Source organism: Volvox carteri (genome assembly GCF_000143455.1).
Source record: "Volvox carteri f. nagariensis unplaced genomic scaffold VOLCAscaffold_38, whole genome shotgun sequence".
In the NCBI taxonomy this organism is placed as follows: domain Eukaryota; kingdom Viridiplantae; phylum Chlorophyta; class Chlorophyceae; order Chlamydomonadales; family Volvocaceae; genus Volvox; species Volvox carteri.
The window spans coordinates 659,270-683,286 of NW_003307581.1; the positions used below are offsets into that span (position 1 = coordinate 659,270).

The 24,017-nt window shown below is 57.8% G+C and overlaps 2 protein-coding genes across 2 annotated transcripts in view; both read left to right on the forward strand.

The window, feature by feature from the left end:
* Positions 1 to 2,634: 2,634 nt before the first annotated feature.
* Positions 2,635 to 9,668, forward strand: VOLCADRAFT_94590 (uncharacterized protein; the record flags this gene model as incomplete). Its single annotated transcript, XM_002953728.1, has 12 exons — positions 2,635 to 2,684; positions 3,385 to 3,437; positions 5,487 to 5,602; positions 6,048 to 6,109; positions 6,308 to 6,331; positions 6,556 to 6,614; positions 6,883 to 6,965; positions 7,356 to 7,562; positions 8,016 to 8,072; positions 8,400 to 8,489; positions 8,885 to 8,990; positions 9,337 to 9,668. 12 exons carry the CDS (start codon positions 2,635 to 2,637, stop codon positions 9,666 to 9,668), a joined length of 1,239 nt encoding a protein of 412 aa, XP_002953774.1.
* Positions 9,669 to 12,673: 3,005 nt separating this feature from the next.
* VOLCADRAFT_94591 (uncharacterized protein) overlaps positions 12,674 to 24,017 on the forward strand; it is a gene marked incomplete at both ends in the record, with an annotated part of 32,850 nt that continues 21,506 nt past the window's right edge. Inside the window, 23 exons of the mRNA XM_002953729.1 lie at positions 12,674 to 12,895; positions 13,824 to 13,968; positions 14,193 to 14,228; positions 14,359 to 14,556; positions 15,323 to 15,552; positions 15,905 to 16,160; positions 16,611 to 16,687; positions 17,195 to 17,302; positions 17,422 to 17,604; positions 18,584 to 18,770; positions 19,057 to 19,173; positions 19,228 to 19,701; positions 20,054 to 20,197; positions 20,429 to 20,447; positions 20,722 to 20,902; positions 21,140 to 21,165; positions 21,403 to 21,527; positions 21,944 to 21,976; positions 22,448 to 22,510; positions 22,748 to 22,836; positions 22,978 to 23,195; positions 23,375 to 23,409; positions 23,957 to 23,992. Coding sequence (XP_002953775.1) covers positions 12,674 to 12,895; positions 13,824 to 13,968; positions 14,193 to 14,228; positions 14,359 to 14,556; positions 15,323 to 15,552; positions 15,905 to 16,160; positions 16,611 to 16,687; positions 17,195 to 17,302; positions 17,422 to 17,604; positions 18,584 to 18,770; positions 19,057 to 19,173; positions 19,228 to 19,701; positions 20,054 to 20,197; positions 20,429 to 20,447; positions 20,722 to 20,902; positions 21,140 to 21,165; positions 21,403 to 21,527; positions 21,944 to 21,976; positions 22,448 to 22,510; positions 22,748 to 22,836; positions 22,978 to 23,195; positions 23,375 to 23,409; positions 23,957 to 23,992 — 3,202 coding nt within the window. The remainder of the gene's footprint in view (positions 12,896 to 13,823; positions 13,969 to 14,192; positions 14,229 to 14,358; positions 14,557 to 15,322; positions 15,553 to 15,904; positions 16,161 to 16,610; positions 16,688 to 17,194; positions 17,303 to 17,421; positions 17,605 to 18,583; positions 18,771 to 19,056; positions 19,174 to 19,227; positions 19,702 to 20,053; positions 20,198 to 20,428; positions 20,448 to 20,721; positions 20,903 to 21,139; positions 21,166 to 21,402; positions 21,528 to 21,943; positions 21,977 to 22,447; positions 22,511 to 22,747; positions 22,837 to 22,977; positions 23,196 to 23,374; positions 23,410 to 23,956; positions 23,993 to 24,017) is intronic.

A 24,017-nucleotide genomic window follows, 5' to 3' on the forward strand; every position in this document is an offset into this window, starting at 1 on the left:
TCGCTGAAATTTTATTGTATTTTGCCCTAACATAATAATCTGTACGGGGCTTGTCTGGATGGATGGATGGATGGATGGTTGTTTTGAGGGCGGGCGGGTGACTGTGGGGGTGGGGTGGGGGGTTTCGGGTTTTGAGCCTGGTTGCCTGTCGGTGTCGCTTCAGCGCGGCGGCGGTGGAGAGGTCCGTCCTCGTTGTTGCGGTCACCTCGGTGCCGCAGTGTGGGTGTGGGTGTGGGTGTGAGCCCGACGGTTCATGATGCAGTGCTTGTGGATTGTAGTGGTGGCCCTGGCTATCATTGATGGCTATCATTGATAATTGTTGTGATGTGCGCGATTGTGACCCTTGGGTCAGTGATGACACAGGGGCAGGTGTGACACGGCGGCACCGGCGGCTGGGGGCTGCTCCACGGGGGGGAGCGTACACGCACACGCACCGGGGCTCGGGGTCAGCTTTGGAGTGGCATTGGGGGCGGGGTCGCTTCGTTTGGTTGATCAGTTGTTCGTGTTGTGATCGGGTGAGTCCCACCATTGATGCACATCCTTCTTTTCATGGTATGTATGTTGTTACAGGGTGGTTAACTTCGCCAGCGGCCCCCTTTCCCGGGGCAGTCCCTGCTCTCCCCTGCTAGAGGGGCACCCTAATCCGTCACCCCATCCGACTTCAGAATGTATTCGTTGGGTTCGGCAACTCACCACCAGCATCCAACCAAATCTAGCGGATCAACGGCGCATCAACTTAGTTCCTGGTCAGCTCGCAAGTTGATATTATCACGTCCTACACCGTCCATAAGATGGGGGGCCACCTCCCATTTCATCACTCCTCAAACACCCGAGGAGCCGGCAGGCGGATTTGAACCCGGGTCGACTGGGTCGACTGGGAGCAGAAGTCAGGCCTTAACCTCTGCCAGCCGCCTGCCTATACTGGTATGCATTGATCGCTAGCTCGCAAGCATGTAGGCGGCCGGCGGGGGACGGCAGGTTTGCGGAGGCGCCGCGTCACTGTGGCCGTGTATGTATGTATGTATGTATGTGTGCAACGCATGCTACATTGCACACCGCACAGCATTTTTGTGGTTGTCTTTGTGTGTTTGTGGGTACGTGTGCTGCTTCGCGCGCGGCCGGAAGGGTGCAAGTCAAGAGGGTACGACATGTACGGGATGCGTTAGTGTACGTGTGTATGTGCGACACACGCCTAGGACCCTCTGCGGCCGTTGCGAGGCCGGCGGTGCGGTCAGAGTCATCGCGACAGTGGCGGAGTAGTGGGATGTGGGGACGGTCAAGGCGATGGCTTGCTTCCCTTATCCACGTGTAATGAAAGCGGCGGATTTGGCCTTTCGTAATGCCGTACAATGCCCGGACGGGGGCCTTATGGAGGGGAAAGCAAAGCCAGAGCCGAAGCCAGGAGGGGGGCCCCCCGGGGGGTGAAGGGGGGTCCCAGAACCGTTCCGTCTGAAGAGTATCCTGGGCTGTGTCTGACCTTCAATTACATTGTCGTATTTTACATGGTATGTATCTGGTCTCCTGAGTGCTGCTGCTGCTGCATGTTTGTGTAATGCGGCGCGAAAGGAGTGCTTTATTGCATGGAATGAAAAACTCTTCGAGAGCCAGATCAACTGCGGCCACCCACACACCCACACATCCACACGGCCCTATTGCGGCACACAGCGCAGATGCACACCAGTGTGCGCGCCGGCGGGCGAGGGGGCCTCTATGTCGGTGTAGGTGTGGATATGGCTTTGTGAGGTGAGAGCGCTAACGATCGTTGTGTGCCCGTGTGTGTGTATGTATGTGTGTGCCCGTGTATGTGTTCGTGTGTATGTATGTGTGTGCCCTTGTATGTGCCCGTGTGTGTATGTATTTGTGTGCCCGTGTATGTGTCCGTGTGTGTGTATGTATGTGTGTGCCCGTGTATGTGTTCGTGTGTATGTATGTGTGTGCCCTTGTATGTGCCCGTGTGTGTATGTATTTGTGTGCCCGTGTATGTGTCCGTGTGTGTGTATATATGTGTGTGCCCGTGTATGTGTTCGTGTGTATGTATGTGTGTGCCCGTGTGTGTGTATGTATGTGTGTGTGTATGGTCGCCGGGATCCTCACGCGCGCACCTGGATGTGTCCTTTTTGTCTTCCGGATCTTGTTGGTGCTGGTGTCTGTGTTGCTGCAGTCATGGGCCCCTGAAGGGTCTGCTCTGGCCTTGCTGTCATCGCGGTGGAATAAATTACTTTACATTTTCCTGTCATAAGTTCCTTGGTGCAAAAGCGAGTAAATAAATATCTAAAACCTTCGAAACGCCGGAAAGGGTGGTGCGATTTTCCCTAGTCGGGGGTTCTGGGAGCGAAGCAGTTGGTTGCAGTGATGTGCACTCTCCTTCTGCTGCGTCTTCGGAAAGTGAAGGAGAGAATGAATGAAGAGCGAAATGAAAAGATTGAATGAGGGAGTGCGAGTAGCGGTTTGGTCAATTGGGCCCTGCAACAAGGGTGCCATGATCTCATTATCCCAATTTCCATGTTCTGACATCACCATCACGCAGTGGCACCGCTGGTGGTGGTGGTGGTTGTGTGGGTGTGTTGGTGGCGCATGTTTGGTAACGGCTTGCCGTGGCGCTGCATCGCTGTGTGTTGCTCAAGTTGCTGCACCATGACCACAGCGCTCTTGCTGTTGGCGCTGGTGTTGCTCCCACCCACATGGTAAAGCGGCTGTCCCCTGGGCTGCAAACGGGCTTGCATTGCACTGAAGCTGCGCAAGACAGTGTAAGTGTAGCACGTTGTACGGCTCACTTGGGCTCATGGTGCGAATTCAGAGTGTGAATGTGCACACGAGTCTCAGCTTTTTTGCCGTTTATAACCATCTTTTGTGCGATTTGTTGGCAATGTTTATGGGCGCTCGTTTTGGCCATAATAATGATTGCAGCTTGCTTTTTGCGCATTTTACATTATTGACTAGATTATTTTCCCAATGACAAACATGATGGTATCTTATGCAATGTTGGTTTGCAGCGTAGATTATTCTCATGCGCTTCCATCGCAGCGGCGTTTTGTGGCCGTTTTGTAGCATCGAGGGGAAAAATGAATTATTCTCGAGGAGAGCGCTTCTCTCGCAGGGCAGCAAGGTAGAGAAACGCCAGCGGGCATGGTGTTACGCGATGTGATGTGATGTCCCCACGTGTCTTTCTGGTGTTTCTATTCCTATGTGTGCATTGCGCGCAGTGCGGTAGATGCGAGCTAGGTCATGACTTACCGCGTACCAGCTCCCCCCTCACCGCAGGATTGGCGAAGGACTGAACCCGCTATTCTTCTGTGATGTGAAAGTTCCTTGCGGGTCGCTGGGGAGGAAGGATCGTGCGTGAAGGCGTGGCCACGTGTGCGTTTGTGCGTTTGCTTGTTAAAGTGGAAAGCCCCTTTCCGAGATAAAGCTTAAGTCGTTCAGACTCGGACAGGGAGGTGCGTTCTGTGGCAGCAGTGGGGCCACTAGGGGCGACATTGCTAGGGCCTGCTGTTGACAGCAAACCTGGTGAGAGAAGACGAATGTTTGTATCCCGAACGAAATAGAGTAATGAACCCCATGGCACCCCGAGACTGAAATAAAATTGTCTTGTTCGCGGCTTTGGCTGCGGGCCCTGGCTGCTGCGGCGTTTCGTTGGCGGGCAGTCAGGTCTTTCCCTAGGGAAATGTTTTTTCGGCAATCGCCTGTAACGAGGTCGGCTTCCGGCTGGGCGACCGGTGTCCTAGGCTAGGCTTGGAGGCGCTTGGTGAGCGCTCTGCTGCGTTATTACGGTCTATGTAATATAATATAGGATACGAGGAGATGTCTGTTGTAAGGTTTTGTAAAGCATTTTCCATTCGCAGGGTGGTTGACCGCCTTCTTCTTCGCTTTCTTCTGCGTGCAGTCCTGTGGTCTCACCTGGCCGCGTGCGGTGCTCACCCCCAAATGCCTTAGTAGATGCTGGCGTACCGTTATGACCAGCCTTGATTCTAAAACTGAACAGCATGCCAAGACGGTGCCGGTGCAAAGGAATGTAGGAGTCCAAACCAGCATCAATGAACCTACCGAAACCTACCGAACGCCAACAGGGTCTGCAACTTTGAGTATGACGCCGAGGATGCATCATTGCTGCAAATAAGGGCCAGGAGAGGCGGCGCGCGGCTTCTTTTCCATTGTGGATTGAGGTCCGGAAAACCCATCGTACCTACGACTGACTATGAGTTTGACCGTTGGCCGGCATCGCGTTGCATTGACTCCTATATGCATTTTCTGATGTTGGCAGGAAATGATTACTGCAATATTGGCTAAATGCTCGCTGCACACAGACGGTCTTTCAACATCAAAAGGATTTTGAGCTAACAGCTGAGTTAAGGCTCAAATCAAAAGATTGCTGCGACCCGTCTAGTTACTGTAAAGCCGTGGGTAATTCAGTCCACATGTACACGATAGGGGGCAGCTCTTTTTGCAGATGACGCCAAAACATTAGTCAACCAGTTAGGACATAAGCCCCCGTATCATACGACACTTAGTCAGACGATAATGTCAGTAGCTCAGCGTTTCATCGCCCGAAGGCCCTTCAACTAACAGGTGGTAACTTATAGCGGTGGTGGAACCACTTACTGATTTTGTCCTTGCTCATTTCACAGTCACAGCTCAAGCTTGACTCATTCACTGCTTTACTCAACTGCAAACAAGCGTGGACTGAGCACTCGTGAAAAATGTTTCGTGCATGCTTTGGAAAAACGAACATGCCCAAAGAAGGCATCCCGGAGGGATGCTGCAGTAAACCTGTTGGTCCAGCAGTGCAGGTGGCTGCTGAAAGCATTTGTCAACCATCGACACCAAAGGCGAGCGTAAATGGCTACCACCGCCCGAGCAACCCCGAGCGTCAAGTTTCCGCGAATGGCCAGGTCGTAACTGGTCCATTAAGCGCCACGTCTGACAGGCTAGGCGACGCGGTATCAAGCATTAAGGGCCGCCTTAATGCTTCCAAGTTGCACGAAATGGATGCCGAAAATGTCGTGGTGTGCGATGCGTCCCAAATTATGGATGGTCTACGCCTCAGACAACATGAGCTCGGACGCGGGACATACGGCATCGTTGTTACTGGTAAAATCATGCATTTTTATCCTTTACTGTGCTATTATCGTCTACTATCCGTCGCATGCAATCCTGACTAAAAAGGCGACTACGCGTGCTGGTATTGGTTGGCTATCTACATAATTGGCCTCACCCAAGGAAAACCCGTGTAGATAAAAGATATAGCGCGTAAAACATCTTGAGCACGTTGAGCAACCATCCTCAACAACTTCATCTCTTTCCCCTGGCTGCCAGGTCCAAAAGGTGGAAACACTGACCGATGCTTTTCAAGTCCAACCTCCCTAAAAACACCCCCTCTCTGCGCCCCGGGATCTTGTTGCGGGGGCCCATGTCTCCACCAGTACACTCCCACCAGGGCAAGGGTATATACAGCTCCTGGCGCTCCCTCTGCCCGCTGTCCCCCACAGGAGCGTATCGCGGTGTGAGCTGTGCGGTCAAGGTGATGCTCTCCGCCGGACTGGATCGAGCCGCGCTGCGGGAGCTGCTGCTGGGCCCCAGCCTGGTGCACCCAAATATCGTCTCGGTAGGTGCCGGGAACCTCATTGGCCGGCAAGCGCCATCCCGCGCATTACTCTGCTACGAACAGCAGTGCGCTGTCGACTCATGGGCTTTCGCGCCTCTTCCGTTCTCTGGGCTTGGGCTGTGTCGCTTTTGTTTCGAAAGGTTTATTGTCACTTTCTGGGGGGTGCTCCCTGACCGGTTTCTCTGGTCGAGGGCGTTGATTGCTGCTCTACTAGGAAAGCTTCTATGAAGAAACCCGCACTGAGCCCACATCAGCTGCTTCATGTCGGGCTAATATATAACTGCTTCCTTCGGGTCGTCTTTCCTCCTTTGGAGATCTGATATGACCCAACCTTGTCTGACTTGCTGAACATACTGAATCAGGCGCCTGTGCGCCGTCTCTATCCATCTCTTATCTCTTCCCCCCTCCTCTCCCCCGCCCTTTCCACCTGTTGTACTTTACACAGACGTTTACGACCCGGGCTGCTCATTTGACAAACGAATTCTTCGACCTCTTGGAGGGCGGCAGGTCGGTCGGTCGGTCGGTCAGTCGGTTCGACTGCATGGCGCCGTACCACATCACTCCCCGCAATCAGCACCTGACGGTGGCTATGCATTGATGTGTAAATGACTATACAAATAGGCGTGTGTTTGCATTTAGTGCTGCGCCTCCATTTCCACCTCCTCTGCGCTTCTCACACCGTCTCTCGCCCGTCCGCACTCGTAGGGGGCTCGTTGGGGCCTGCAAATGGTGCGACCCGCACCGCACTGCACTGCAGGCTTCCGGGCTTCTCTTACGCACGGCTGCGTTGCTGCTCCTGCTCCTTTGCTGGTACCTGTTGACGTTGTTGATGTTGGTTGCTTTGGTGGCTTTCGTACTATTACCTATTCATTTGTTGCTGGTGGTGGTGGTGCTGCTGCTGCTGCTGTTGCCGACCCCCGCCCGCATCTCCTCCTGGTGGCGGTGTGCTGCAGGGGCGACCAGCGGGACTCCAACCAGCCACGCACCCTGGAGCCGGTCCCCATCCAATCTGGTGAGATCAGGGGGGAGAGAGGAAGGGTGCGGGAGGGGATAGGAATGGCCTGGATCCCCCCCTTATAACTGCCTAACTGCCGGGTGAACCGACTGCAACCAACTTAAGCTTGATACCACCCCCGTCCTAACCCCCTTACGGGTCTTCCGCGCCTGGTGCTTTCTTCCCCACCTCCCGAGAACCTCCGTACAACCCTCTCAGCGCCTCTGATCTGCTGTGCCGTACGTTTCGCTCATGTTTTTGCATGTTTTTGTTTGTGTGCTTGTAGGTGATGGTTTTGGTGACCCCCAGGGATTGAATGATGGCATGGACCCCCTGCTTGTACTGCACCAGATCCTGCACGCACTGGGGGTATGTCGTACGTTGTACGAGTGTGATCTGTAAAGAGTTTAGGGAGGGTTTCGTGGCGTACATTTTTGCCGGAACACCCGGCCTGTGCCTGGGCCCCCGTTCTATGCTACGAGGGGCTCTGTCGCTGCGGGCTCTGCTGACCCTGCATGACGTCATTGGCGGCCTTTTGTGCGGCATGACGTGTCGCCATTGCGTGTGTGTATATGTATGTGTGTATGTATGTAGTTCATAGCACATCGGCGTGTGCGGTACCTTTCTGTTCCATACTGAGGGGTTGAAGGCTGGGTGATGCTGGTGGCCTGTTGGTGGTGGCCACCTCCCCCCCCGGCCCCCGGCCCCCGGCCCCCCCGGTCCAACACCACAACCCGGCTTTGCACTTGCGTCGCGCAGGCAGAGACAGGCAAGATGGTGGTGATTGTCGTACAGGAGTACTGCGATCGCGGCACTCTGGACAATGCGATTAGCAAGAAGATCTTTCAGCCCAACCCCTTGTGGGGCTTACGTCTGGCTCGTCGTACATTGCTACGCACTGCCGGCGAGGTCGCGCGGGGCTTGCTGCATCTGCACGATGGCGGCGTCGTACACGGCGATCTCAAGGTACGGCATGTTTTTCATAGTACGCACGCGCACATGGGCACGTACGGCACCTCATTCCCTCGACAACGGCCCCCGATGCACGCGGGACCTTCCCCCCCCACACACACACCCACACACACACTCGCATCAGCCCTTACCCGCTCATTCGCCTCTCGCACATGTAATGGCCGTGCCTTGCTGGGTACGGGTACCCCCTCGGACCGCAAATTTAATAACCCGTGGGTGAATCCTCGTGTGTGAGCCCGTGTTGTGCACGTCGTCATCGTCGTTACCTTGGTTACAATAATGCTACTTTTTGTTCTCTGGTGTGTTGTGGGATCGTTTCTTTTGCGGTGTGCGGGTCGCCTCCTTCCCGTCGCGGCGTCTCCCCCCCTCGCGGCGTTTCACAGATCTGAGCCCCGTATGTACGTCTGAATGTATGTTTGTACACCCGTGTATGTCGTGTGTTTGCAGCCCGCCAATATCCTGCTCAACAGCTCCAGGGAGGACCGCCGAGGCTTCACCGCAAAGGTACGACAATCGGTTGTGGAAAAGTAGTTGGTCGTGGATGGCATGGAGCCATTCGCACACTGGCTAGGGGTTTGCGTTTAGTGGTGGTTGTTGCGGCGGTGGCGGTGCGGTGGTTGTAAAGCGGGCGGCTATCCACCGCGGTTGGTGTCGCGTGCCGAAGCTTTCAGAAGGCTGCTAGCGGGTCCCCGGCTGCGGGGCTCCCTCCCCGTGCGCACTCTCCCCCTCCCCACGCGTCCTCCTGCTCCCGCACCTGCTCCCGCACCTGCTCCTGCACCCCCCATGAAACCCACAACCTACAACCAACTCCCCCCTCACCTCCTCCCCCAGCTGGCCGACTTCGGGTTATCCCACGTGCTCCCGGACGCGGTGGCCAGCCTGGTCACGAAGAGCTGGGGCTCCGTTGCGTATATGGCACCGGTGCGGGCGGTTGGGCCTGCCGGGGGGGGAGTGGGGAGAAGATGTTTCCTTGGGGTGTGGGGTTTTAGTGTTTGGCGGGGCTTTCACCTTGGGGGGGGGTGCAATGGTAGCTGCGGATGGAGGGGAGCTGCGGGTGCGCGTGTGTGTGCGTGTGTGTGTGTGTGTGTGGCCCAGGGACCCACCGCGCCTCTCTCCTCACCTACCCCTCCCCGCCCGGGTTACTCAGGTCCCTCCTCAACCGCCCTTTCCCTTTTGCCTTTTCCCGCCGCTCCCTCCCCCGACCCCCTGCCTGCCTCCTTTCCTGGACTGCTACTGAACCCCGGCCCCACTCAACCCCTTCCCCAGCTTCACACATCCGTGGTTCGTCTTTCCCGCCACTCAACCCCCCCCTTCAGGAGGCCTTTGACGGCAAAGTCAGTCGGGCCACGGATGTGTGGGCGTTTGGAGTGCTGCTCTGGGAAATGCTGACGGGGTCCCGGCCGTACATGGGCTTGGGGCAACGTGAGTGGGAGCCGGGTGGGGGTGAGGGTGGCTGTTTCACCGCCCAGAAGGGGCTGCGTCAGGTTTGGGGGTTAGACTCGTGCTGGAGCGACTGGTGGTGGTGCATACGTTCAGAGACAGACTGATTGACAGACAGACAGATGATTACATCGATCATTCGCCTACACGTCCACTTCCCCGGCCCCCTGGTTCAGTCAACCGTATTTCCCAACTGCCCGGCGATCACCTGATGAACCGACCTGCGTCTCTCGTTAGGGTTGAGCTGCCCCCCAGTTCCCCCTCCCACCTCACCCACCCGCGGCTACCCTTACCCCTTCCCCCCACCTACACCCCGGCCCACGCACAGAGGACGTCATCCGGGGCATCCAGAACAACACACTGAAGCTTCGTTGGCCCGAGGGCGCCCCCATGACGGCGGGCATCATTGAGCTGGGTCGCCGCTGTCTGAGCTTCAGCCCGGCAGACCGGCCGGCGTTCGACGAAATTGCCGAGCAGCTAGTGGCCATCGAGCGGGCTATCCGCGCGGAGCTGTTGGGGCCGCAGTCCGGCGGCGGCGGCGGCGCTGCCCGGGCTTCCTCTGACGAGGAGTTGCAGCAGCACCTGCAGCAGCAAGAGCCGGTCGACACGGCGGTTCAGGGGACAGCCCGGAACATCGCGATGAGTCTCGTTGCGGTTTGAAGCCACGTCAGCTTGGAACAGCATATTGGCTTAAATATGAACATTGACGTGGTGTGACGTGGATGTGTCTCGGAAATGACGACGGGTCTTGTGGGGTGCCGTACCGACGACACGACACCCTTGATGTAATCTCAGTAGTCAAGGAGGGGGATAATCACGGCTGGGCTTTGCCTGCGTGTCGGTCCCCTTTGCCCCGGGCCACTTGCAGGGCCGCACATGCTCCTTGGGGTGTTGTCATCTGTGTGCAGTTGGCAGCGCCACCAAGGTGCATCGCCACCGGAGTCACCTCTCAGTTGTGATGAAGATGCGGTGTTGGTGCGGCGAGCGATGTCTCGCGAGCGATGTCTTGCTGCGTGCAGACTCGTGCGCCGCACCTTCTTAGGTCTATACGACTACTACTGATATGATGATAATAGTTATAATGCGAATATTACCAATACAAATAGTGAACTGTTGTTGTGTGTTGTTGTTGTTGGGGTGTTACACTGTGGGCGGTTCGCCCCGAGAAAGGACCGAGAGCACCGGGGGCCCTGACCGGGCCGAAACACAGCGCAGGGGCAGGCGCGCGGCTCTACTGTTGTTGTTGTTGTTGTTGTTGTTGTTGTTGTTGTTGTTGTTGTTCGTCTACAGCCAACTCAGACAAGGAGGAAAATCCTTCATTTTTTTCCAATCCTTTATCTTATTTTACAAATGATGTCTTGGGCTCGATCAGGGCCGTGTGTTGCGACTGCAGCTGTACGTGCGCGCCTTTCGCATCGCAGCGTGGCCCTTTTGCGACCATTGTACGGGCATTGTACGGACCCTGAGGGTCCTCCTGTGCAGATAATGGAAGGGGAAGCCGTGGAGGATTGCATGGAGGCTGGGGGCTGGGGGGAAGTGAAGGCTGGGTTGGGGGAGATATACTTGTGTGATCCTTCGGTTTTCCCAGATCGGCGGCGACCGCTTTCCTTTCTTGATCGATTGAGCCCGGATGGCCCCTTCCCCGCACTCCCTCCCCCATATCTGGGAAGTGGGGTGGGGGTGAGAAGGGGCGGATGCGCTAAATGTGCGCGGGCCAGCAGCTGCTCGGAAGCCTGTTACTGGAATAAACCCCGCTTGTTCGGGGCGATAGGGGTTGGATAGCTGCTGGCGGTGAGGACTGAGCACTCCCAGTATCGAGCATTGACGAAATGCATGTCGTACCTTGTACGACACACGGGTTGAGGTGGGCGGGTGGGGCGGGCTATGGGGGGAGGGCCTTATGTCGATGTGCGTTGCGAAGGCAAATCGAGTGAGTGATTAGTTTGTTGAGGGGCACTACAGACTGCTGCGACGGTTGCCAAAACTGCGTCATGGGTGGTTATATAGACTTGGGGATGCATGCACCCAATAGCGACTGAGGAAATTTCTCGGGATTGCCGCGCCTTGGTAAATCTGCTGTATCTGGAACCGGGCATGTAGAAATGCGTCTGTGAGTGCAAGGAGACCATTATTTGCGGGCGCCCTTCCTTTGCGAGCTGGTGCTTATGTATGTTAATGTATGTATGTATCTATGCATGTTTCGATGTTTGTTGTTTATATTAGTTGTATATCTTGATCCAAGGGTCATGGTTCTCGAGATTTACAGGAGCGATAGCGGCGCCTTTCATATCTGGGACGTTGCGATGTGCTGAGGTACGTAGCCTTACTGTGCAGGACAAGGAGGAGGAGGAAGGGGGGCGCGGATGGTGATGCGAAGGCGGGAGGCTTGGGGTTAGGTGGGATAAACCTGGGTGAACTGAAGACATTTGATCACATTCGCTCCGCGCACGTTGCATCTGTATACCTGTACGTACATTCACAAATGCAAAATCATCAACTCATATTTAGAGCTAAAGAACTGGAATTCTACCATCGTACGATGTACGGCGTACACAGTTTCGATCCCGCGGGCATGCCTTGCTGCACGTTTTCGCTATAGTATATGTTTTACCCATTCATGTACGGCACATACGGCATCATGGGGCGTACATGTCAAATGCTATTACTCCTTGACGCATACAATGCAAGCACGACAACACCATTGACGGGCTCCAAGCGAGTACGTAGCTAGGCGATTACAACAGGACAGGAGAGAAAATCGCCCATCGTAATAAGTCAGCCGGCTTCTTTAAATGCGCATCTCCGTCCAGAATAGGTTCCTACAAAATTTAAGTCCAAAGGTGGAAAAAACGCAGTTCGCTTCCCGTGCGTGGTCATGCGTCACGAGTTCTATGAGCCTTAACCTGTCACAACGAATTGTCGGGTGCATTGTATTGTGTCTTATCATTTCGGAACCGACGCATGGCGCTGCACGTGGCAAGCGTGCAGAACCGACGAAGTGGGTTTAGTGGGTCGGTTGCAGGTGGGAAAACGTACTCGGTTTGCGTGCAGATTGTATTAGGGCGCTGCTAGGGTCATGTAGGGCCTTCGAGAAGTTGCTCCGTTTCTGTTGTCCTTCCGCTGGGGCCAAACACGCTGGAATGGTGGCGTCTGTGGAAAAAGACGCAATTATGGTGGCATCCGTATGACGCTCATACGGCGCCCGTATGGCTACAGAAAGCTGATGAAAGAAGCAATGGCCGATGATGTTTTGGGGTTGCGAACAGCCATTCCTCTGGTTTACTTTTGAACGTAACCGAAAGTAACCATGCGATGGCCTGGAATCCCAAGCGGCAGCTACACCGGAATTTCTATCATAATTCCTGCGATACTCCAGACTTGGTCGAATCCATATGGTTTACAGTCGCACCTGCTGGGCGCACCTGTTGCTAATGCATGGTGCCGTAAGTACTAATGTCATGCCATGACTTTTCTGCTCGTACATGTTTCTTCCTGTTTCTGGCTGGCAGCGGCCGAAGCGCTTTTTACCGATGGACATAATGCGTTTGTATACAATGGCGATCCGCGCTCAGGGAGAATTGCAGGCCTCCTTCCTGTGACCATAACCATAAGTTCTTTACATTACCGTAACCATTGAGCTGTAGCCCTCTTTATCTTTGTATCAAATGCCATTGTTTGCATGTTTCACCGGAACCCCTGCGGCCCAAGAACCAGAGCCGCTCCAGGAAACAGATATCTTGGCGCAAGAATGGATTGCCACGCCACCTATGGATTGCCCTTTTGAGAGACCTGAGGGCAGGCCAATTTCCTTCAAGGCGCGGGAGCCGGTGTCAGCCCAAGCTATCGCCACGTCAAGGCGAAATAAAGGAACCCAAATGGAGCCCCAGGTACGCGTCTATTTCAAATGGAGCGCATGATTTGAAGACCTTTGTGTTGGCGTTGGGTGACTGCTGCTAAAGCGCCATCGGACGAGCACACGCACGATATCGCTAAGCCCCCAAGCCCTCTCTACCCCATTATTTAACAGCTAAACGATGGTTTTATAAGGCTCATACATCACTTGACCGCGCTGGAGGGCGGCTGGTGGTCCTGGCTTTCTGAAGCATGTCAGGCAACCTGTGAGCATCTGAACGCAGAGCATGCCTGGTGAGGCCGCTTAACCGCCTCAACGGCGGGGAATGACTACGTATCGACAGGAAACCGCAAAAAGGCGCATAATATGGGGGTTTGTGAGCTACCGACCGCGGATTGTGTTGAAATGTTAGACGTGCTAGGTCGGCAGATGTGGCGCGCTCGAGTTTGGAAGCTGCGAGCTTGGCTTAGATGTGATTCGCTTTTGTGGCTTGGCACAGACTTGACTCCGGCACGGTGCCTTCGCAATGGGCAGTTCTGCCATGGCAGGAATGCAGCGCCCGCTGCCTTCTACCATTCGACAACAAGCCTTGTGGCTCGATGGGGTATGATCCCCGCCCTTTTGGAACTCCGGGATTTCATTCATGTATAGCAGGTGCATGTGGCTCTATCAGTTTTATAGGGTTATCCAGGATGTGGGTCGCGGGCGTACATCCCGGACGTGCGGGAAATCAACTCGCATGGCTTAACGTCCAGCGGCCATTGCCCTAATGCCGCGGCCATTCTAAACTTGGCCATCGCTCTTCCCTTCACAAATTACATAGATGGTCGGTTACTGTGCCGAATCAATCTGGGTTATGACACCAAACAGACGAATCACGCGAAGTCGCTCAGGGCCCTCATCTCTTCCGCGACCTCACACCCACGGCCACGCCTTCCCGTCCGCTTCGCTTCCCTTCGCAGCATCTTTGTGCTGAGCACGGCGGACTTTTGGGCTGCAACGGCTGCCTGTGCCGGGTTGGGTACGGCATCAACGGCGGGACGTGCCTACAGTTCCGACCCGCGATTCAACGGGTCGGCGCCAGCCGCCATCCTGCGGATGCGACAGGTGGGCAGGAGCTTCGTGCGGCTTGGTTAAGGGTTCTATCACGCATGGTACGGCAGGCAGCCAGCATCTCTTGGGCCAGTGCGCTTCTGGCAATGGTTGCGTACGGCGCTGTACGGCATGCCCAAAGCTTCATGGATAAAATTGCGTAATGGAAGTCATATCTCTGCCTCCCACCCCTTGCCTCCGCTTCCTCCTCCTTTCAACCACTCCTCCTTGCTTCTCAGGAGTGCCCCTGCCAGTCGCTCATGTACCGCAGCGCGGTGGGCCTCATGCCCTCTGGGGCCGCACCTGCAGCCGCGCCACCAGGAGCCATAGCCATAGCAGCTACTGCCAGCACACCCACCACTGCTACAGCTTCCGCTGCTACGCTGCCCCCCGGCGCCGCCTCAGGCGCAGGCGGGATCGCAGTCAGCTCTCGTGACAGCGGCGACGCGGCGCCCTCCCACTCCCTGGAGCAGCGGCCCGCGGAGGACCTGCCCGGGGACTGGCAGATGCTGTTCGAGGAACACGGACTCAACCAATTCGCGGCGGTGGCGCTCATGAATGCGGATGCAGAAGTCGTGGGGGTGCTCAGCCTGGCGGCCAAGGGTAGGTGCGGCCGGGGAGGAAGGGGCTTCTATGTGACGTTAGGCGAATTGAGAAAGGCGGGGCCGGTTGGTTTTTTAAATGAAGGGCGGGGCAGCGGGGAAACCTGGCAAGGAGGCGTGGTTGAGCGAGGCAGGGCCGGATGGGAGCGACGGGGCGAGGGAGCGAGCGAGGGAGGGAGGGGATTGAATGCAAAATATACACACACACGCACAAACTAGACTGGACAAAGGAAATTCCAAGGCAAAGACGCGACTCTTCCTGCCGTATTTCCGAAACCCCAAACTTACCGACACGTGCGTGTTTTGGGTAGTCGTGTTCGTCGTAATTAGTGCCCAATGCTGAATATGGTAGGCCCATTCACATATACAACTGAATATCGCTGTCCATAATATATTAGGCAAGCATGGCATGTTTTGGGAGGGAGGGGATGAGGGGTGTCTACCCGCGCAGTCTATCCTTGCCAGTTGGCTTGCCCCAGCCCCCCCTGCTCCCCCTGTCTTTTGTCTTGTTTTGCGGCAATAAATGTCTAGCTCACCTTTTCCATACCACCGCCTCTTCTCTACTGCTCGTCAACACCCGCTACCCGTCGCTTTCCCCGCTTAACAACCCACCCCATGTCCGGCCCCCTCATTGAGAAATTTCTATTTCGCGTCCTTTTCATGTTGATCTAAATTGTCCCCCGCTTAAGTGTGTGCAAAGTTATAATTATTTCCCGCCCGTCCCCTTCCCTCCCCTGCTTTCTCCGCCTCTCTTTTGTCTATTCCAGGCCCCGTCCGTCCCCCTGGTTGGACCCCCGAGGCGCTCCACTCCGCCGTGGGCCTTATGTCCCCCCACATCCGAAGGGCCCAGGCGGTGCTGGCGTCACCCGCGCTGTCGCAGCTGCATGCGGCGGCCACATTCAGCGACCTGGTCAACGCGGCGGCGGAGGCGGCGGTGGATGTGGCGGCGGCGGTGGCGTACGTGCGGGGACAGAGCAGGGTGGCGTTCATAGGGGAGGTAAGGCGACGATGGCGTACTGCGGGGTCGGTGCAGCTAGAAGCATTCCCGGGAAGCTTGCAGCCCCTGCAGGATGAGGCTGCTGCAGCCCCTGCGCGGTGGCACCTCCCGTCTCCCGTGAGAATTACATCTGTCCAAACTTCTAAGAGCAAATGCCTTGTTTGTACAACCGAGCCTTCTTCGCCTGACCGCCCCCTTCGCGGCCTTGTTCGGACTCTCGCTCGGCGCATGTCCCCGGAAAGAAGACCTGGGTGTGTTGGAAACCCACTGTCATTGGCCGTGTCGCCACGGGGTTGCTGCCGGTCGATTTACCCCATGTGTCTGCCCCCATGTATGTACATCCGTCGCGCAGGAGCTGGGCGCCGCGGCCATCTTCCAGCAGGACAAGCAGGAGGGTGACGCTGCTGCGGCTCAGCTCCCGCTGCTCAAGGCCCGGCGCAGCAGCTGCGAGTTCGTGACGCTGCGGTGCGGCGGCGGCAGTGCGGTGCGCAAGTCGGTGGCCTCGTTGGCTGCCTACTCGCGGTTGAGCATGGACGTGGCCAGCGGGGTTGCGGACCGCACCTTCACCGCCACGACAGGCACTGAGAGAACCATGACTGCTGCGACAGGTGGGTGGTAGTGGGTGGGTGGTAGTGGGTGAGGGCGAGCCGCACATTCGGGTGAATGGGGGGGAAGAGTTGTGCATGGGGCAATACGACTCGTGAATGGGGGGACTCAGGAAGGGAGGAGAAGGGCGAGGGGGGTTGTAAGCACAGAGCAGATGTCGAGGAGAGGAGAGGGGAGGGGAGGGGAGGGGAAGATTATTGTGGCAAGGGCAAGTAGTCCCCGTTGCAAACCGTGGTTTCGGCCAGGCTGTGTGTCCATCGACCATCGACGTACGGCCGTACGTACGCGATATTCCAGCTTGCCAAACTACGCTTTTAATTATAGCTGCAGACCAGACGAAAAAAGCGTGTACATTGCTTTGAGCTCAAATCGAGCTGTATATGTTGATGTGTACTTCATGTCGTGTTTATTGGTCTTAAGGCTCTGATCCCGCCCTTGACAACTCCGCGCAGATCAACTGAAGCGCGAGTCCTGGACACCCCAGCAGACAGTCGTGACGTTGCCTTCCTTCACCTTCCCCTCGTCGAAGGTGAGTGTGCGCGCGTGTTTGCAGTAGACAGTTGGAGACGAAGGGGAGTTTTTCACGACATGTCCGTCTTGCTGTATCCGCCCTTGCTTATGTCCGGGGCTTCCAGGACTGGGCCGGGTGGGTGGTAATGTTATGAGTGTGATCGTGATCGTGATGAATCAAAAGGAGGTTAGCACCTGATGACTGCTGACCTCCAGAGGTGGTTATGGACGTCCAGGTGAATGTGCAGGACTGGGCCTGGGGTGTGTCTGTGTGTGTGCGTATGTTTTATGTACCTGGGTATCGGGTTACGTCCCAAAGCTGGTTTTCCCGATTCCTGGGGACCTTGCTGCTGCTGATAATGTTGATAATGATAAGTATAAAGATGAGGATGAGGATGAGGCTGTCCTTGCTTTTGTCGCGCACGATGCTGTTGCTGCTTTTGAGCTGTTAACCTCCTGAAAACCATCTTTCTTGCGACCTGTCCCCTGTCCTGTCCTGTCCTGTCCTACCCCGCCCCGCCCGCAGAGCGCCTGCAAGGGCCACACCCTGACCCTGGGCAAGACCTTGCTCAGTGAGGCCCTGTCCAAGCAGGTGGCTGGTCTGTGTATTGACGACTGCCAGACGTACACGGTGGTGAGCTGCCGTGGAAAGAAAAGGGGAGGGGGCTGTGTGCGTGTGTGTGTGTGTATGACCCTCCGCCGCGAGATTACCGGATCCCCCTCCCTGGCCCCCGCCTTCCCCCCGCCTCTCAGAGCATGAAGGCCTACCCTCGCGACCTGGTCCTCTCCCGGGGCGCAGTCATGCCCCTGTCCCTGGCCCTGGCCACCATCAGCGGGGAGAGCAGACCCAGAATGGCGCTGTACGTCACGTACGGCACCAGCCTACCCAGACCACTGCTTCAGGCGGTAGTGCAGGAGCTGCAACAGCTGCTGCAGGTGCTTTGAAGAGGAAGGGCTTGGGTGGTGGGGCGGGGGACGGAGGGGTATTGGCTAGGAGTAACAGGAGTTGGGTTCCCTCATGGACCTGCTGGCTGGCTGGAGACTGAACCAAATCGGCCCCAGGGGGGAAGAGGTGATTGCACGGTGCTGCTGCCTGCTGTATGGTAACACCTCCATGAGCTGACGAAGGCCCCCCCGCGCGTGCACCCCCCGCGTGCGCACCCCCCGCTCGTGCACCTATCATACCATGGCGGTGGGCGTCCGCCTCCTCCCTCCGGCCGATTAGCTCCCAGGGCCTGGGCTGCGTTTGGTTTGCGTTGGTTTGCCCCTCTTTCCCTGACACAAGATTAGAACTCATGTTACCCCCGCCTATGGACCCCTGATGACAACTCCCTCTTAGGCTCTACTTCCCGTCATCAAGGCCAAGCTCACCAGCAGCATCCAGTGCGAGTACGAGTACCTAACGTCACAACTGCATGTATGTCTGTTGGTCTGTATGTGTGTGTGTATGTGTGTATATGGGAAAGGGAGAGGAGTCAGGGGGAGATGGGAATGGGGGATGAGGGTATGCACCCTGCCGTTGCTGCTACTGCTGCTATTGTTACTGCTGCTGATACTACTGCTACTGCTGCTGCTGCTCCATCTTGTGGAATGCATGGTACATGCTTTCCCTCCCCCATTCCCTCCCCCATTTCATCCTCCATTCCATCCTCCCTCTCTCCCCGGCGTCGGTTGCCCGTGGTACGGGTGATGCACCTGTGAACTGGTGATTGCTGCTGCTCCTACTCCTGCTCCTGCTCTGCTGCTGTTACTCGCGCGCTACTGCTTCTGATGTTGGCGTTCCCCAGAGGCGAACCCAAGCTCGACTAAGGCAACTCCGAACCAACAGAAAGGGCACCGCCGTGCCCGCTCCCCCCCTCCCCGCATATTGCATATCAAACCACTCCGTTCCGCTCCCCCCCCCTCCCTGTTCCAGGACGCCGTTCATCGCAAGGGCAAGCTCCCCTCCGTACCTGCTCCCCGGATCTCGGGTGAGCAGCTGTCGGATCCGTGCGAGGAGCCCCAGAGCTTTCCCCCCAACGAGGGCCGCATGCTGTCCTTCCTTCTGGGGGCGGGTGCGGGCAGCAACGTCCCGCGGGGGGAGCCGGCAGCGGCGGCGGCAGGTGAGTGCATACGCATGGAGCTTAGAGAGCAAAGCTGGGGGCCGGGGTGGGGGGCCGGGGTGGGGGCCGAGGCCGAGTGGGAAGGAAAAGAGAGTGATGGGCCGTGGGTCTGTGGGGTTAAGGCTTGGCTCGAGTCGTCCGTTTCTCTCGTACTGGCAATGTGGGTGGGGTTATTCAGATGGTAGCACGCTGTGCGCCTGGGAAGTCGCGTTTGTTGTGAACCTTCGATTTACCTTTCCCACCCCACCCCGTTTGGCACGACTCTATCCTTTGGGGCTGTCCGCAGGGGAGGCAGCCAACGCGACGCCCGCCTTTGGACGCATCTCCCTGCCGCAGCGCGCCCCATCGGCACCCCAGGGCCCCGAGGCAGCCGCAGCGGCAGCAGCCTTGATGGCGGGGGGAGGTGCGGGAGGGGGGGATCGGCCGCCGTCCGTGGTTGCACCACACACACCCGCAGCAACCGTGCCCTCCCACGTTCACGCGCTAGGCTTGGCCCCTGGCCACAGCGGCAGCCAGATCGGCGGCGTCGCGCTGCAAAGTGGCGAGATTTCCGTACAGTCGCCGCCGGTGCTGTCGCCGGCGACGCCGCCGGTAGGCGGCGCCGCTCCGCGCAGCCCACATGCTCGTGGCGCCGGTGCCGGCGGCGGCGCTGCCGTATCCGCATTCGCCGCCGCCGCTACTGCTGCTGATGCCGCTGCGATAGAAGGCGAAGCTCTGGAGGGCGATCTTGACATGGAGTTTGCGGGTCGGCGGGTCGGCGGTGGGGTCGGCGGCTCGGGGTCCCTCTTACAGGAGGCCCAGTGCTACCAGGTGCGGTCTCAGTCGGCATGTGACGCTGTCGGTGCGAGTGCGGAGGTGCACGGCAAGCTGCGGGCGCGTGTGGGAGTGCGCAGCGTGTCTTTCCGGCTGGAGGCGGCTCACACACCCCGAGGTGGGTGGCTGGGTGGGTGGTAGTGGCTGGGTGGGTGCTGCACTAGTAACAGCAGTAACAGATATAGATGGCCGTGGGAACGATGTCGGGGGGAGGGGCGGCCTTGCTGGGCTTAGGGGGAGTGCGGTGATGAGGAGCGGTTGTTTTGGATCGTGTCGCGAAGGGGAGGGGGTTGTGAGAATTATGAGAGGTTATGTGACGTGTGTGTGTGTGTGTATCTGTGTTCGTAGCTGTCGGGCGGGTGTGGGGTCATGCTTATGTTTTTTCCGTGCTGCTCAATCTCCCCGTGCACTCCGGCCCTCCCCCTTTCCCGCCCTTCCCCGTCACCCCCCCGCCCCGCCCGCCCCTCCAGGCGCCTCCAAACTCGCCCCCATCATCGCCTCCATGCACGACCGGCTGCGGGCGGCTCAGGCGGTGCAGATGACGTTTGTTAGGTCGGAGGCGCACAAGACCGACCTGAAGAGTCTAAAGCTGCTTCAGGAGATCGGACAGGGAGGTGAGGCACAGCGGATAGGTGGCAGGCGGCGTCTCACCCGAGCGGAAGGGGGCCAGGGGGCCGGTCGACGAGGGAGGGCTGCTGGCTGTTGTAAAAGGACATCTTCTCTGACGTGAGACCAACGCCGTCCCTAGGGGGTTGACCGCCGCCGCCTTGTGCCCTGCTCGCCCTGCTCCCCTTTCCTCATGTTGCTGGCGCTGTACGACCCCGTATGGCGTCGTACGGTCATAGGGTACGGCACGGTGTACAGGTGAGGACTGTGGGATGGCAGGTGGTGGGGGCGTGTGTGGGGGATAGGGACGTCTGTGTGCCTTTGTCCAGGTGGGGTGGATGAGCTGTCATATTGCTCGCGTGCTTTTGAGTATTGGTCGGCGTCAAATCGCTGGAGGCCTCCACATACGCATAGCCTTACACACGTATGTAACACATACGTACTTACTTTCAGCCGCAGGCTCTTTATTACCCCACATATACACACGCCTGGCGTCCCCCCTCTCTCTCCCCCTTTCCCCCTCCCCGTTCAGGGGCACTTTCCACGGCACCGAGGTCGCCGTGAAGATCATCAAGCAGTCCCGACTGGCCGGCGTACAGAGCTCCTCCAACCTGCTCGCATCGAGCCACGGACTGGGGCTGCACAAACAAAACCTACACGACGCAATTGAGCTCGTGGCGTCAGTGTCAATGAGCCACATCAACATTGTGCAGGTGCAGGGTTGAGAGCGGCAAAAGGAGGGCGGGGAGGGGGAAGAGCGGCAGGGGAGGCAGGAAAAGGGTGGCCGCTGTCCGGGCCCACGAGGGAAGCGGGTCTTGTCGTCTATGGCGCTCCTGCTCCGCTGTTGTTGTTGCTGTTGTTGGTGGTGGTGGTGGTGGTATTGGCTCTATATTCATGTGCCCCCTCTCCCGCCCTACCCCTCCCCGTCCCCCGTGGGTTGACATTCCCAGGTCCCCGCATACTTCATGGATGTCAGGTGAGGGAGAGAGGGGGGCAAGCAGGAAGAGTTAGAGGGGGGGTAGAGGGGAAGGAAAGGAGGTAGGTATGGGGTGGGGTCACGACTGGGCGGGTGAAGGAGCGTACAGATAGCACACGGACCTGCTCGGCTGTACACCACACTACATCGTGTACCCTGAGACGTGTGCTCCCCCGTCTTTCACCCCTCTCCCTTCGTGGTTCGTCTTTCCCCCTCTCCCCCGCACCTCGTCCTTAGGTTGGAGAAGCCGGAGGACTTCAACCCGCTTGATTCTGTGGATCAGCCCACTGACTCGCGGCCCTTCCGGCTGGTGCACTCGCCCTCGCTGCTGGAGTCACCCGCACCCGGGCAGGAGGCGCACGGTGAGGGGGGGGAGAGACGGAGAGGGGGCCCTTTGCGGAAAGGGGAGAGGGCTTGGGGTTCAGGTGGGGGAGGCCCGTGTTTCGGCAGTCTGGACCTGGCCCCGGAGGAGGAGGGACTGTGGGACCGCTTGGCTTTATTGGTTGAACATACCTGCGTTCAATGTTTATGTTTGTGTCCTGTGTGTTTTTAGGCATCCTGTTGCACCTGTTGTGTGTACTATATCTGTATTCTGCATGTTTTCGCAGTTTGAGAGAAGTCCGCTTGGGCGTTGCGGCGGGGTTTGCTGCCTTAAGGGTGGCCTATCTAACCTCTCACCTCCTTGCCCTCTGCAAGGCTTGCGTTGACCCATGTCACCCTCTTTTGCGTCTATCCTACGTCATGGCGTCCATTGTGTTATTTCCATTTCCGAGCGCAGGGAACGTGGCCATGGCGCTGGTGCTTGAGTACTGTGAGTGCAGGAGGGGGGCCGGGGCGCGCGGGGAAGGGGGGGAGGGGGGGAGGGGGAGTGCGGGCGGGTGTGTGTGGGAAGGAGGGCGAGTGGTAGGTTTATAGCCTCTGCCGCCATGTTGCGAGGGGGCCCGGCCGCAGGTAGTACTGTGGCGGGGTCCGAGCCGAGCGATCTTAGCACGACCGCTACCACCACCAGCAGGAGGAGGAGAAGGAGGAGGAAGACAGAGCCTCCAGAGTCTCAGTGCGGCCACCTCCGCTGGGGCCCTGGTCCCTCCTGCGGCCGCTACCCTGGTCCCTTGAAAAATCCTTCTCCTGCGGCCGCAGCTGCCGCTGCTGGGGCCCCAACCCCCCGACAGCGTCGTCTTGCGTCTGCAAATTCTCCCGTCGCGTCCTCCGTCGACAATCCCTTCCCCCTTTTCCCTCTCCTCCCCTCCGGTCCCCTTCCTTCTCCCCGCCTTCCCCCCTCCAGGCGACTGCGGCAGCTTGTGCGATGCGATCTTGAACCGCAAATTCATTGAGAGGGTCACACCAAGTGAGTGAAGAGAGTACGGAAGTACGGAAATAAGGCAAATAGGTAACTCTTTTTGTATTTCCTTACTGAAACTGTGAGGAGGGAGCTCTGGCCTCAGTTCGACCCTAGCCCTGGCTTCATTCGCTCTGGCATTGGCATCCACTGGCCGCCGACGTGTCCCGTATGCGCTGCTGCTGCCCCCTCCTCCCCTTCCCCTGCCCGGTGCGCGTGCGTGTATTGGCAACTCCGGCACCGCAGAGAGGCCCCCTCCTCAGTCCGGAGCCTCCGCCTCCTCCTCCCCCGCCTCCTCCGCCCCCGCCAAGACCTACCTGGCTATCAACATGCGGGTGAGAGGGAGCGGAAGGGGCTGACGGGGGAACAGGAGTTGACGGGGAGGGGAGGGGGGTTGCTTTATCACTCCACATGTCAGCCAGGGTTTGATCATCTTAGCCCTCATCGCCACCCTCCTTCCCACCCCACCCTTGCAGTCCGTGTACCTGACCCTCCTCGAGATCGCTCTGGCCCTGCGCCACATGCACTCACTGGCGCTGGTGCACTGCGACCTCAAGCCCCAGAACGTGCTGCTCAAGAGCTCGCCGAGGGACCCGAGGGGGTTCACTGCCAAGCTGTCGGACTTCGGGCTGGCCAAGATGATGGCGCACGACGACGAGGGGCAGCTGGTCATTGACGAGGCGGTGGCAAGCGGGTAAGGGCAACGCGGGATGGGGGAAATGGGCAGGGGAGTTGGGGGTGGCTTTGAAGCTTCAGGCGAGGGCGAGGCACAGATGCCTTTGCGTGTCCCCTGCCGTGTATGACCGAGTTCCGCCTCATGACGCTTGCCTTGCCGTACGTTATCCCTGTACGACCGCTCCACAAAACCTGCAGGACCATCACCCACGTGGCCCCCGAGGTGTTGCTGGGTGAGCGACTGCGGGGCGGAGGTTGGGCCCTTGTTTCCCGAAAAAAGGGGGTGGGGAAAGGGGATGAAGCTGGGGAGATGGAGACATGATACATGGGAAGAAGCTGATGGGCAGTGGGGGCCTTAAGGATTTGTGTGAGGGGTCTGTGTATGCGTCGTTCCCGGGGGGAGGGTCGGCTGGACGGAGGGGGGATGGGGAGCTAGGTAGGGCTCTTGGGGCGGGCGGCTGCAACCCAACTGCCGATCATCCCACCCCAATCCTTCGCACTCACCGCCCCGTTCCGTCCCACCCTGGTTCCATTTTCCTGCTCGCTGCTGCTACTGCTACTGCTATTGCTACTGCTGCTGCTTTTGGTACTGCTATTGCTACTGCTATTGCTACTGCTGCTGCTTTTGCTACTGCTATTGCTATTGCTGCTGCTTTTGCTACTGCTATTGCTGCTGCTATTGCTATTGTTACTGCTACTGCTATTGCTACTCCTATTGCTACTCCTATTGCTACTCCTATTGCTACTCCTATTGCTACTCCTATTGCTACTGCTCTACAGGTCAGAAGGCCCTGGGAGCTGCTGTGGATATCTACGGTGAGCCCGGGGGAGGTAGGGGGTA